We start from the raw sequence: 13,806 nt of genomic DNA on the forward strand, positions 1-13,806 counted from the left end.
CTCCAACGCTGTTTCTTATCGCCATCAATGATATTTTTCTCACACTTCCCAACACCCTAGGGTGCATCCGAATTCGCTGTTTTACTGGCGATCTTGCTATATGGAGCGCGCACAGAGACTATAAGAGTCTTTCTCAGCTTACAAAAAGCAATGGATCGTTGTGTGAATTGGTGCCGCGAATAGGACTTCTTTCCGCTCCAAAGTCCGCCATGCTCATTTTCAAACCAGGTCCCTTACCGCCACTTACCGTGCGACGGTAAAGGAATACCCCCACAAATTTGTGGTATTCCTATGCCATTCTGCAAGTCACACAAACTTCTCGGAATTACATTGGACTCATGTCTAACCCTTCAAGCACAGAAAGAGGATACCATATATCGTTGCTTAAAACGGTTTAACGTCCTTAGGTGCCTTGCTGGTCATACCTGAGGGACAGGCCAAATGACGCTTACCGCACTTTTTATAGGTCTCATCCGATCAGCTCTGGAGTATAACAGCTTCATGTTCAGTACTATTTCAGTAAACCTTTGCAAACGCTTGGAAGTCATTCAATCAAATTGCCTGCGTCTGATCACAGGGGCCTTCCGCACGACCCCACTTCTCGCCATCCGTGCTGGCACCAACATGCCAGTGCTGGCAGACTGGTGTTACTTCTTGCTGCTTCGTTACTACTACAAATCTCCAAATGTGATGAACCGCGCGGTATGCGCTGTTGTTGAAACCAATAAACCGCATCCACGAAGACATCAGCGGAGGCCGTGTTTTCTGTTCCACGCTGTCAAACAGACGCGACGAGGTCTTGGCATTCCACGCATACGTGTTGCTCGTAACCCTCCATTGAAGCCGTTCTGGCTTTTCAATGCTATCTCAATAGAGTATCTATTTAGATCTAATAAATCAGACTTGTCACCTGCTGAGGTGCAGTCTGACTTCCTGGAGTACCGGAATACGCACGCCGAATTCGTTTTCTTTCACACCGATGGGTCTGCTCATGGTGGCCAGGTTGGTGCAGCAGCCGTCTGTCCTCTTTCGATTCACCGAACGTCTTCCAGACTTCAGCACAGTGTTCTCTGTGGAAGTATACGTTATAAAACGAGCGCTGTTATACATCAGAGTCAAACGTATTCCTCAGGCTACGATACGCACAGGCTCCAAGGCATCGCTGCAGGCCCTTTAGCGACTCGATGATTTCAACCACCCGGGAGTGTATGACATCCATGATATAATGCTTTCGCTACCTACCGACCAACATGTGACCTTTCTGTGGATGCCGGGACATTGTGGCATCTCGATAAATGTACTCGCCGACACCCTTGCAAACGAATGTGTCCATCTACCAACGCCTCTGGAAGTGTCTCTGGCACTAGATGATATTCTTTGCTTAACTAAAGTCCGTTTCGCTTCATATTTGCAGGATCAGTGGGATGTCCCCATTGCCAGCCACATGTGTCGAATCAAACCGACACTACAAGCATGAGCGACGCATCATCAGGAGAACATGTAGAGGAGTGGTTTTGGTGCGTTTGAAATGTGGCGATTCTGGTCTCACCCACAGCCATCTATTCAGTCGCTCGGCACCACCAGTCTGCGAGGCCCGTAATGTCCAGCTTACGGTTGAACGCGTATTGGCTGGGTGCGCTGCTCTTACTCGGGAACGCCGCTATATCACGAATCACTTGTTAACACACCACCCCGCCCCCTCCAAACCCTGCTAGGCGACAATGATCCTGTCTTAACCGAACTTGTCCTGGACTTCATGATTGATCTGATCTCGCCGTTGGGTACGGAGATCTGACGGGATGACGGGATTCGCCACTTAGCTCCGCGGTACGTTCGAATAATGCCAGGAAAAGGTAGTGGACCGGCACCCAACGTACGAAGTTTTTACTCACGGGCTTTTCCCACATATATGCAATGAATTGTGATCTTGAATGACTGTCCTTGTTGACCATATTTTCCGTATTACCAAGACTATCAAAGTAAAATCGCAGATGTTTGGTTTTCCCGTGCTTCCCTCTCTAAAATGGCCACCTGACTTATTTAGGATGAGGTGGCTTTTGAGCGGGATAAGTTACGAAGCCCCGCTTTCGTCTCATGGCGAGGAACGTAAATTAAAGTCACTAAAAAAGGAATTCCCATCGACAGGCATCCAGAGCGCTCGCCAAGCGCCCGCATATTGTTGTCAGAGTGGTATGATAATAGAATATCGCAGTTAGAAACTACATGGTAAACAAATGAATTACCATTGCCATGGTTTTGGGTGCATTTGAGTGTTCACAGTTGCGTTCCCCAACATTTTCGGGTAATTTTTTACTTGGGTACCTGTATGGCCGACGGAGGGAGAAGAGCTACGCTAGCTGCAGGGTTTTCGAGTATTGTCGTGCGGGGCAAAAGCTGTGAGGCATCAGCTAACATTGTGACGTCACTGAAAGTGGTTTTGCATCGATCGGGATCGGGGTTCTCTCAGGCCGACTGAAGGCCATAAGGCTTTTGCTTGTGATATGGTGTCACTGGTATTCGGCTGAGTATGTGACGTCACTGGTCGTGAGTGTATAAGGCTCTTTTGGGTCCACTGAATGCCGTAATGCATCAGCTGGCCATGTGTCGTCACTGGTATTCGATTGAACATCAGGCGCGGCCGGCCTCGTTCCATCTTTACTTTTCGTACCTGTCTGCCGCAAGCATTTGCGTGCCGCATAAGGTTTGACCGAATTACCCCCAATGTGTGACGTCCCTAATCATCACTTCATACGAGTGCACTTAGGCCTCACGACCACGGTGTGTCGTGGTCCGCGAAGTATCACCGGATAGCGTGACGTCACTGGTATTCGAATAAAAACTGGGCGCAACAGGCCGTGCTTCATTTTTACCTTTGTACTTGTCTACTGCAAGCATTGGCGTGCTGGATGAAAGCTGCCGAACCACCTGAGTGTGTGACATCACTGGCCATGAGTTCCAACGGTGCTTTTCGGCCAACTGAAGACCACAAGATGTCAGCTAACGACGTCACTGCTATACGACTGTAAGACGTCAATGGCCGTGGGTTTCCACGGGCCCTATAGGACCGACGAAATGCCGTTAGGCATCAGCTGGCGATATGACGTCACTGGTATTTGGCTGAACATCAGGCAACAGGCCATGCTCCATTTATACCTTTCGTACATGTCTGCTGCAAGTATTGGCGGATTTTTTGTGCGGCCAACTGAAGACCATAAAGCATCAGCTAACGATGTGACGTCGCTGGCACTCGACTGTGCGTGTCGCTGGTCATGAGGTTTTACGGCCTCTTTTGGGGCGACGACGAAGGTCATACGGCAATGACTGAAGATGTGACGTCACTGGTATTCGAATGAACTTCGGGGCGCGACAGACCATGTTCCACCTTTATCTTTGGTACCTGTCCATTGCAAGCATTGCCGTGGAAGGCTCTGCCCAAATTACCTAAGTGTGTACGTCACTGACCATTAATTTGCACACTCTTTTGAGCCTACTATAGGCCACAAGGCATCAGCTGACGATATGATGTCACTGGGTTTCGACTAGACATCATGCGCAACAGGCCATGCTCCATCTAAGCCATGTTTCGTCTGTACCTTTCGCACCTATCTACTGCAAGTATTCGCGCGACACAGGGGCTCTGCCGAATTACCTGAGCGTGTGGTGTAACTAGTTATGAGTTAACGCGGGTTTACTCTGGCTGACTGAAGGACATCAAGCATCAGCTAACGATATGACGTCACTGGTATTCGACTAAACTTCAGGCGCGACAGGCCATGTTCCATCTTTACCTTTCGTACCTGTCTCTTGGAAGTATGGGCGTGCTGAGTGAAGGCTCTGTCGAGTCTCCTGAGTAAGTAACGTCACTGGTCAAGAGCTTTTACGGGACCTTTTGTACCCCCAAACGGTATAATGCATCAGCTGATGATATGACGTCACTGGTGTCCGACTTAACATCAGGCGCGACAGGCCATGTTCTATCTTTACCTTTCGTACCCGTCTATTACAAGTATTGACGTGCTGAATGAAGGCTCTGTCGAGTCTCCTGGGTGTGTAACGTTACTGGTCATGAGTTTTTCTGGCTCCTCGGAACCCTCTATAGGGAAAAAATGCATCAGTTGACGACATGATGTCAATGGTGTTCGACTTAACATGAGGCGTAACAGGTCATGTTCCATCTTTGCCTTTCGTACCTGTAAAGTATTGGTGCGTTAAATGATGGCTCTGCCGAGTCACCTGAGTGTGCGACGTCACTGGTCATGAATTTTTACCAACTATTTTGGCTTGAGCGAAAGCCATAAGGCATTAGCTAACGAAATGACGTCACTGGTAATCCACTGAGTGTGTGACGTCACTGGTCATTGAGCTTTTACGGGCCCTTTTTTTGGCCGAGTTCAGGTCATTAGGCATCAGATAACGTTATGGCGTCACTTGTATTCGAATTAACATCAGTTGCAATAAGCCATGTTTCATCTTTACCTTTCGCACCTGCCTACTGCAAGTATTCGTGCGCTACAAAAGGCTCTGTCGATTCGCCTGAGCGTGTGGTGTAACTGGCCATGAGTTTGTGCGGTTTACTCGGGCTGACTGACGGACATCAAGCATCAGCTGACGATATGACGTCACTGGTAATCGACTAAACTCCAGACGAATCATCTGAGTGGGTGACGTCGCTGGTCATGAGTTCATACGGATTCACTTGGGCCGCCCAAGGCTACAAAGCAACACCTCCCGTGAAGCATCACAGGATGATATGTCGTCACTGTTATTCGACGTAACATCAGGTCCAACATGCCACGTACTTTCTTTACCTTTTGTACTTGTTTATTAAAGGTATTGACGTGCTGAATGAAAGGCTCCGTCGAATCTCCTGAGTGTGTGACGTCACTGGTCACGAGGTTTTTTACGGGCTCCTTTGAACCCATTTTAGGTTTATAAAATTAATCAGCTGACGACATGACGTTACTGGTGCTCGACTAAACATCAGGCGCCAACAGGTCATGCTCCATATTTGCCTTTCGTACCTGGCTGCTACAAATATTCGCGTGCTATATGAAGGCTCCGCCGAATCAATCTGAGTATGTGACGTACTAGGATCATCAGTTGTAGGAGGTCACTTGGCCACCTACGGCTACGGAGTTCCCAGCAGCAGAGGTGGGAGATGCACCATAGTTAAGCACACTAATTTTATTGTGCGCACCATTAAGTAACAGACTTCAAACGCAACGGGACTGTTTCAACGACTAAAATTTTGAACAAACGTTAACACAAAACAAAGGTGATCCCCAGCCCACAAACCGACGCATATGCAAAGCTATTCCGCCCGACTATCACAGGATGCGCCCATGAGCAGCTACGGTCCGGAATGCCCTGATGGCTAAATAATAATCAAAGGGCGCCGCCTAGCGGCCCATAAGTCTGGGCCACAGCCCCGAATATCAGTGACGTCATATGGTCAGGTGATGCTTGAGTCCTTCAGTCAGCCCGAGTAAGCCCGCCGTAAACTCATGACCAGTTACACCACATGCTCAGGTGATTCGGCAGAGCCTTTCTGTTAGCGGCGCGAATACTTGCAGTATAGAGGTGCGAAAGGCAAAGATGGAACATGACCTGTTGCGCCTGAGATTAAGTCAAATACCAGTGATGTCATATCGTCAAACTGATGTCTTGTACCCTATAGGTACAAAAAAGCAGCCCGTAGAAGAACTCATGACCAGTGACATTACACACTCAGGAGATTTCACAGAGCTTTCCTTAAGCATGTCAATGCTTACAATAGACAGGTACGAAAGGTAAAGACGAACATGGCCTGTCGCGCCTGGTGTTAAGTTGAATACCAGTGACGTCACATCGCCAGATGATGCTTGATGTCCTTCAGTCAGCCCGGGTAAACCCGCTGTTAACCTCATAACCAGTCACACCACACGCCTCAGGTGATTGGGCAGAGCCTTTATGTGGCGCCGCGAATACTTGCAGTAGATAGGTGCGGAAGGTAAAGATGAAACATGACATATTGTATCTGATGCTTAATTGAATACCCAGTGACGTCATATCGTTACCTGATGCCCAATGGCCTTAATCGGCCCAAAAAGGCGCGGGAAAACTCATGACCAACGGTCGTCACACACTTAGTGGGATTACCAGTGACGACATATCGTTAGATGATGCCTAATGGCTTTCCCGGCCAACAATAGCCTGTAATAAAACTCATGATGACGCCACTCAGGTGATTCGGCAGAGCCATCATTAGGCTCGCCAATACTTTAACAGGGTGCGAAAGGCAAAGATGAAAATGACATGTTGTGCCTGATGCTAAGTCGAACACCAGTGACATCATATCGTCAACTGAAGCATTATACCATATAGGGGGTTGAAAAGAGCCCGTAAGAACTCTTAACCAATGGACGTGATATAACACGCGAATGCTTGCAGTAGACAGGTACGAAAGGTAATAAGATGGAACATGGCCTGTTGAGCCTGATGTTGAGTCGAATACCAGTGCCGTCATATCATCCCGCGATGCTTTACAGGATATGATGCTTTGTTGCATTGGGCTGCCCAAGTGAGCCTGTATAACTCATGACCAGTGACGTCACGCACTCAGATGGTTCAGCATCACCTTGATATAGCACGCGAATGCTTGCAGGTAAACAGGTACGAAGGCAAAAAATAGAGCATGGCCTGTTGCGCATGACACCTAGACGAAAACCGGTGACGTCATATGGTCAGCTGATGTGGTATGGCTTACAGTGGGTTCAAAACAGTCTATACAAATTAATGGTTAGTGACGTTACACACTCAGGTAATTCGGCAGACCCTTCCTTCAGCATTCAAATACTTGCAATGGACAGGTACCAAAGGTAAAGATGGAGCATGGCCATGGCCGCCTGAATTGTATTCGGATACCAGTGACGGCCACATCTTCAGTTAATGTAGTATGACCTTTCGTCGGCCCAAAAGAGGCCGTAAAATCTGATCACAAGTGACATCACACACAGTCGAATGCCAGTGACGTCACATCATTAGGCTATGCTTTACGGCCCTCAGTTGGCCCCCCAAAGATCCATAAAAATGCATGACCAGTGACGTCACACACTCACGTGATTTGGTAGCTTTTATTCATCACGCCAGTGCTTGCAGTAGACAGGTACGAAGCTAAAAATGAACCTTGACCTGTTGCGACCAATATTTAGTCGAATATCACTGACGTCACGATACCCAGTGATATTTCACGGAACATGATACACCGCGGCCGTGGGGCCTAGTGCACTCGTATCAAGTGGTGATTGGTGACGTCACACATTCAGGTGATTCGGTCAAGCTTTTATCGGCACGCAAATGCTTGCAGCAGACAGGTACGAAAGGTAAAGATGGAATAAGGCCCGTTGCGCCTGATGTTTCATTGAATACCAGCGACGACATATCGTCAGGTGATGCTTTACGGCATTCATTGCACCCAAACGAGCCCTAAGCCTCACAACCAGTGACGTCACATATCCAGTCGAATACCAGTGACATCATATCGCTAGCAAATGCCTTGTAGCCTTCAGTCGGCCCCAAAAGAACCCCAGATCGATGCAAACCCATTTTCAGTGACGTCACTACGTCGGCTGATACCTAACAGCATTTCTCCATCATGGCAGTACAGGAACCTGCAGCCAGCGTAGCTCTCTCCCCACCGTCGGCAATACAGGTACCCAAGTAAAAAAAAGCCCATTTTCGCCTCTAGCGTATTGGCAGTTGGTGGTATCCACGGGGCTATTCGACCAAGATCCATCTACTGCGCTGGACGTCGACTTGAAGTTGGTGTGCCGAAACTTGCTTCTGCAAACGCTGAATTCAGGCTCGGTGAGATTATGTCAAATGGGAAAATTTGATCGGCTTTCAGAAATGCATCCCGGGTATTTTGGCCTAAATTCGCCGTTGAAATGCCATTGCTTTTTTGAATGTCGGCTCTATGCACTGGTGCAGGTGGCGGCCATGCGCTAAACTCGGTATGCTGGGGCTTACTGTATGTATGCAGTGAAATTGTTGCTGGGGTGTGTGTTATGTCGGACATGGTCAATGTAGCTTGTGTGATGACCAGTTGGTGTGCTGGGTGAAACATAATACTATGTTGGTAATATCTTTTCATCTGATTTGTGGAAGATATATTGGAGTGTATATTGGTTGGAAGGAAAACGTAACCATTGGTGCATGCTATGCCATTGCTTTCTTCCATGAATTTGGCTGGACAGGACTTTTTTACAATTAAACACATGGTTCCATCCTAGGTTTTCACATTCAGGTGGTCTTTCTGTGATTGACGGTCTGTATAAATATTTTTCAAGGATGTGTAGGTTAAAAGATATGATGACATCTGAGAAGTGTATGTAGCATTTCATCATTCAGTACCCTGCCTTATATGGCTGTGATGTTGGTCTGGAGTACAAGTTGATAAGATCATTTCATCCATATCACTACATCCATACTATTAAATTAAACCCATGGCTCTACCTTAGTATTGAGTTGACTTGTAATGGTCCATATCTCAATGAATGAGTTGTTGGATCAGACAGAATGTCTTAGCCATGGAAGCCCAAATGGTCAGACTATTGATGGCAGTCAAAATGTCTGCTGTGGAGGCCCAGGTGGTCAGAATGTTGATGGCAGTGACAGCTTCCACAATGCCTTGATGGCCTTCCTCTCTTCAATGGGGTGGTGAAGTACACCCTTGCTTCTCATAGTGATTGAAGAGAGTGTGATGTGGACACAAAAAGTGAAAAGAAGTGATCTTGATCATTCCATCAAACCTGACCATACTTCTAACAAAAGTAGTACACACTGGGTTAAAATGCCTCAAAGTGAAGTAAAATAGTGTGAATGTTTCATAGTACAACAAATATAAGTTTGTCACAATTGTTATAAGAAATAGCCAGGACATCATTTTTTCCTATATTTTTGCTCTGGTCATCACAGGTTTCCATATAAGTTTCCTCAAATAAAGCTGTTTCTAACATTTATATGATGTCTGCATCCTGGCAATAGATTAGACTGTTGTTTGCTTTTCTGTTGTGGTGAGGGATGCAGACATGTGCAGAACTTCATATCTCTTTGAGGGGGCCATGGCCCAGCAACCTTGAACTGCAGCCTAATATCACGTCCATTCCAATAATAAGATCATAATAGAAAGGGTTAAGTCCAGGGCCCCCTTCTCCTTCCCAAATGTGTATTCCAAGCCCCTTCCCCTCCCCAAATCTTTTAGAAAATTTCAATAATGCTGCAGATGTGGCTGTGATAATGTGAATTTGTGTGTTACAGGGAATGCACAAGAGCCAGATATCTGTATGCCCAGTATGCTGATATACTCAGTACACTCAGTAATATCAGTATACTCAGTATGCTGATATTGTCATGAGAATGAAAGTTCTTGTAAAGACTGAGAATGAGAGTGTAGAAAACTATACATCTGATTCAGTGGATAGCAAGACTGGACTTAGCACTATATTTAAGGATCCAAATTTTAAGGTAAGAAGGGAAACATAAAACTTGGTATCCCATTTGAGTGGATAGTTTTTTATGGATGGATGTATCATCTTTATGAAAAATAAATGCCTTTTGGTCTGATGTGATGCATTGCATTCATACTGCAGTTCTTACAATGTAATTTGCATGTTCAAGCTGGCATGTGGTTTTAAGACATCCTTGCACCAGTTAGCCAATGGTTTCTTTCATGGATATTGTAATAGTTGTGTATCCTGAGCATTCCTGTGATCATCAGATGCTCAAGAATTTACATTTTTCATGCTTGCTGAGCTGGATGTGATGTCCTTAATGTATGTCTCAAATGCTGAATACTACTAGTCATTACACTAACATTGACACTTCTGCATGACTGGGAAACCAGAAGTACAGAGTTTGATTTCTTACTAGGGTTGGGGGCAGGCAATGCCATATAGCCTTAGCAGCTGAGGGTATAGCCTCAATGGTGACACAGTGTGTAAAGTGTAAAGCTCCAGTGATGACACACATTGAAACTTAAGCAGCTGTCATGATCCAAACCATCCTGTGCTATGTGCTTTCACCACTGATGCTGACAGGCTTCAAAGTCAGCCAGATAAGATTAAGTAAGTGCACAAAAAATAATTATGAAGTGGTATTGACAGCATACTAACAAGACGGCCAACAAGAAGCGAGCCTGGCGCCCCCTGAAACAGCTCATCAGTCTGGAGCGCAGCCTGCCCTTCCCCGCCGACGCGGTCACATGTGAGTGAGAGACCCAAATGATGCAGTCGCGTATGATTCGGAGACCCAGAGGATGCAATGATATGTGAGAGACCCAGAGCATGTGGTGATACGTGAGTCAAAGGCTCAGAGGACGTGGTGACATGCGAGTTAGAAGTCCAGAAGACATGGTTTGCCCTTCCCAGGGCACACAGTCACATATGAGTCAGAGACTCAGAACAGGCAGTGATACAACATAATGAAACAGCCATTGAGAGCTTTGCAGGTCACATCTCTGCGCACTTCTACCATCTCTCACTGGACGGGGTGATCTGGCACTCATGGAAGGGAATGCGTTCTCGGGCACCGAGTTTGTTCCCACATTCACCGTGTCACGTACGAGTGGGCTGCTAGGGGCTAGAGACGTGGTTGACTGGTATGTTCGGAACGGGATCATCTTTGTACAGGGCTGACGGGTGTGTTGTCCCGCTTGGCAGACTGGAGGCTGGAGGCTCCACCGTCGTTCGTTCCAGCCAAGAAATACTCTGACATATCTGGCCTGCCGGTCAGTGCAAAATACTTGCTGCGGAGAAAGAACACTTTGTTATCACATGTGCAGCTATGCACGCATGCAAACGTTCCTGACATGGTCAAATTTGTGCACAAGCTGTTGATTACGATCATTTGTCAAAGTGCATGGTGTATTCCAAGCATTACTGAAATTCCATAAATTTCAACATGCTGTTGATATTGGTGTCGGTGCTGTGATATTTGATATTTTCCCCGCATTAGCTGTGTAACCGAGTTTAGCGAGGCTTCGCTGGCTGACTTGACCTGTCCCGTCTCAGGCCAAATATACAGACCCTCATACCAAGCTACGCTACGCCACCGCTGAGGAGTTCAAGGTCATTCAGAGTCTCCCGAGTGACATCGTAGCGGGATACCTGGCGCTCAGGAAGGCGTTCAACCCTGTGGGCTAATGGCACGCGTGTTCGTAACAGTCGGCACCACGGAGTTCGACAAACTGGTGCGGACAGTGACATCTAGCGAGATGCTACGGACGCTTAGTTCTCGCGGCTACGGTGAGATGGTGCTGCAGATCGGCAGCGGCGAGACAGAGCCGACGTCCGGCACGGCTGAGGGCGTGATGGTGCGGTGGTTTCGGTCCAAGCCGAGCATAGCCGACGACATCGCGGCGGCGGACCTGGTGATCGGCCATGCCGGGGCCGGCACCTGTCTGGAGACGCTGAGGGCCAAGAAGCCGCTGGTGGTGGTGACGAACTCGGACCTGATGGGCAACCACCAGGCGGAGCTGGCGGAGCGGCTGGCGGCCGGCGGCCACCTGTTGCACTGCTCCTGCCAGACGCTCGGCGACACGCTGGCGCACATGGAGCTGAGTCGGCTGAAGCCGCTGCCGCCCGGCGACCCGCGGCCTTTCGCCCGACACCTGGAGCGCGCGCTGGGCTTCAGCTGAGCGGTCCGGCCTCAGCCCTTCACGGATAACAGCGGCGCGGGCGGCCCGCGCCGTCGCCAGCGACCATGCGACCCCGGATCCGGCGCCGGTCCGTGGCGGAGGGTGGCGTCGTGAGGCTGTGACGTGAGGCTGTGACGTGAGGCATGCGGTATGTGAGCGAGACACGCTCAGCTCGGCGTACTCGGACAAGCCGGGACGGCAGAGGACGGTACGCCGCCGGGGGACCACGTGACCAGGCACCCAACCTGTGGCGGCCGTGCCGGGCACCGCGCGGCGGTGTAGTATCGTGTCAGCGGTCGGCGTAGCGCGACTGCAGTCGGTGACGCTGGACGAATGTGGCGCCCGGCGGTGGCGCGTGACCTTCAGGTGATGACGCGGTGCGCCCTGTCGGGCGGGTCCGAGCGACGGCCTCCGTGTCGGCCGCGTCTGGCGAGCGGCCGTGCTGACGGCGCCGGACGTGGCTCGGCTCTATGCCTCCGGACCTATTCTGGTCGCCGACCGGTCTGCGGGCCCGCGCCTGCGGCGCCGCCGCCGGCCGGTGCCCTGGAGGCCGCCGCCGGCCGGCCGAAATAGGCTGACCGCAGCTGACCCCGCCGCCCGAGCCGGCCCGAGGCGGACCAGTCCGAGCCTGGCCTGGGTCCGCTCCGCTGGCCGATTCCTCCCATGTGTTTTACGGTCGTGTTTTACCTGGGTGGCCAGCTGTTCTGCCGTGCCGTTCTCAGTCCGCCTCGACGGTCTCTTTTTGGGCGGATTAGTGTCAAGGCGACGGGTTGCCAGTGTTTTGCAGTCGTTTGGGGACAGTCGCCCCCGGGCATTACATAACGCTGTGAGCCTGGGAGCGAGGGGTGGGGGTGACGGCGTGATGTGCAATGCTGGAACGCACGAGACAAGCATGTCAAATGAATGCTCGGTTTCATGGATGCTTGTTGCGTAATACATTTTCCCTGATAGTCAGCTGCCAGTTGTCTTGGCCTACACTGATGGCCGTATGTGAATCACGTGGGCAAAACATGGCCGGTGGGTATATGCATATTTGGTTCGCAACTGGCCCTCATATTTCACCTAATGAGCATTGTCACATCCGCGCGGATAATACAGTACGTTGATGCTGTTTGAATCAAGCGGAAGTCGAGACTGAACGTGCCTCCCGGATGGCAGCGCCGGGCCTCCCGGATGGCAGAGCCGAGCCTTCCAGATCGCGGCGCCGCGCCTCCCGGATCGTAGAGCCGCGCCTCCCGGATCGCAGAGCTGGGCCTCCAGGATCGCAGAGCCGGGCCTCCCAGATCGCAGCGCCGGGCCTCCCAGATCGCGGCGCCGGGCCTCCCAGATCGCAGCGCCGGGCCTCCCAGATCGCAGCGCCGTGCCCCCCAGATCGCAGCGCCGCGCCTCCCAGATCGCAGAGCTGGGCCTCCAGGATCGCAGAGCCGTGCCTCCCGGATCGCGGAGCTGTGCCTCCCGGTTACTTGCAGCGGATATTTTTTTTCAGATTTCAGCACCCGCTTAGTGGCAGACCCCGGTTATGTAGGTGGCATGTCATCGGCGGTAGGTGTTTCACCACGTCATCGGCAGCAGGTGTTTCACCACGTCATCGGCAGTAGATGTTTCACCACGTCATCGGCAGCAGGTGTTTCACCACGTCATCGGCAGTAGGTGTTTCACCGCGTCATCGGCAGTAGGTGTTTCACCGCGTCATCGGCAGTAGGTGCTGATTGGAAACGCCATGGGCAGTGGTGCTGATCGGAAACGTCATGGGCAGTAGGTGCTGATCTGAAACGCCATGGGTAGTAGTTGCTGATCGGAAACGCCATGGGTAGTAGTTGCTGATCGGAAACGCCATGGGCAGTAGTTGCTGATCGGAAACGCCATGGGCAGTAGGTGCTGATCGGAAACGCCATGGACAGTAGGTGGTACGCTGACGTGAGCTGGCCAGGTACTGTTCGTGTGAGCTCCTGTGGTGGGTCTCGGTGAAGGTGCATAGATAAAGGAGAATATGAAAAAGCATTAGGCATTCCATGAAAGTGTTCGACGCCTCAGCAGCCCTCATACTCACGAGTAAAAAAAATGTCTCGCTAAATGACTGGGATTAAAAGAAGGCATCATGCGAGTGAAGAGGAAGGCTTCAAACCTGCAAA

General features: G+C 50.0%; 2 protein-coding genes across 3 annotated transcripts; both read left to right on the forward strand.

Annotated features, from left to right (window-relative positions):
* The first annotated feature begins 2,211 nt into the window (after window positions 1-2,211).
* On the forward strand, window positions 2,212-11,206 carry LOC119110637 (INO80 complex subunit C). Of its 2 annotated transcripts, XM_037234540.1 has the most exons (5): window positions 2,212-2,296; window positions 7,715-7,845; window positions 10,143-10,242; window positions 10,698-10,765; window positions 11,049-11,206. In XM_037234540.1, exons 1-5 carry the CDS (start codon window positions 2,251-2,253, stop codon window positions 11,178-11,180), a joined length of 477 nt encoding a protein of 158 aa, XP_037090435.1. In that variant the 5' UTR covers window positions 2,212-2,250; the 3' UTR covers window positions 11,181-11,206. The 2 variants fall into 2 exon arrangements, 1 of the variants encoding a protein (XP_037090435.1); XR_005095522.1 differs by lacking the exons at window positions 2,212-2,296; window positions 10,698-10,765; window positions 11,049-11,206 and adding an exon at window positions 9,298-9,504 and having other exon boundaries at window positions 7,728-7,845.
* Alg13 (Alg13 UDP-N-acetylglucosaminyltransferase subunit) lies at window positions 11,162-11,798 on the forward strand. Its single transcript, XM_037234539.1, has one exon. It carries the CDS (start codon window positions 11,180-11,182, stop codon window positions 11,672-11,674), a length of 495 nt encoding a protein of 164 aa, XP_037090434.1. The 5' UTR covers window positions 11,162-11,179; the 3' UTR covers window positions 11,675-11,798.
* The last annotated feature ends 2,008 nt before the right edge of the window (window positions 11,799-13,806 follow it).

The sequence above is a fragment of the Pollicipes pollicipes genome, unplaced genomic scaffold, assembly GCF_011947565.3.
Source record: "Pollicipes pollicipes isolate AB1234 unplaced genomic scaffold, Ppol_2.1 Scaffold_7231;HRSCAF=8579_pilon_pilon_pilon, whole genome shotgun sequence".
Classification (NCBI taxonomy): domain Eukaryota; kingdom Metazoa; phylum Arthropoda; class Thecostraca; order Pollicipedomorpha; family Pollicipedidae; genus Pollicipes; species Pollicipes pollicipes.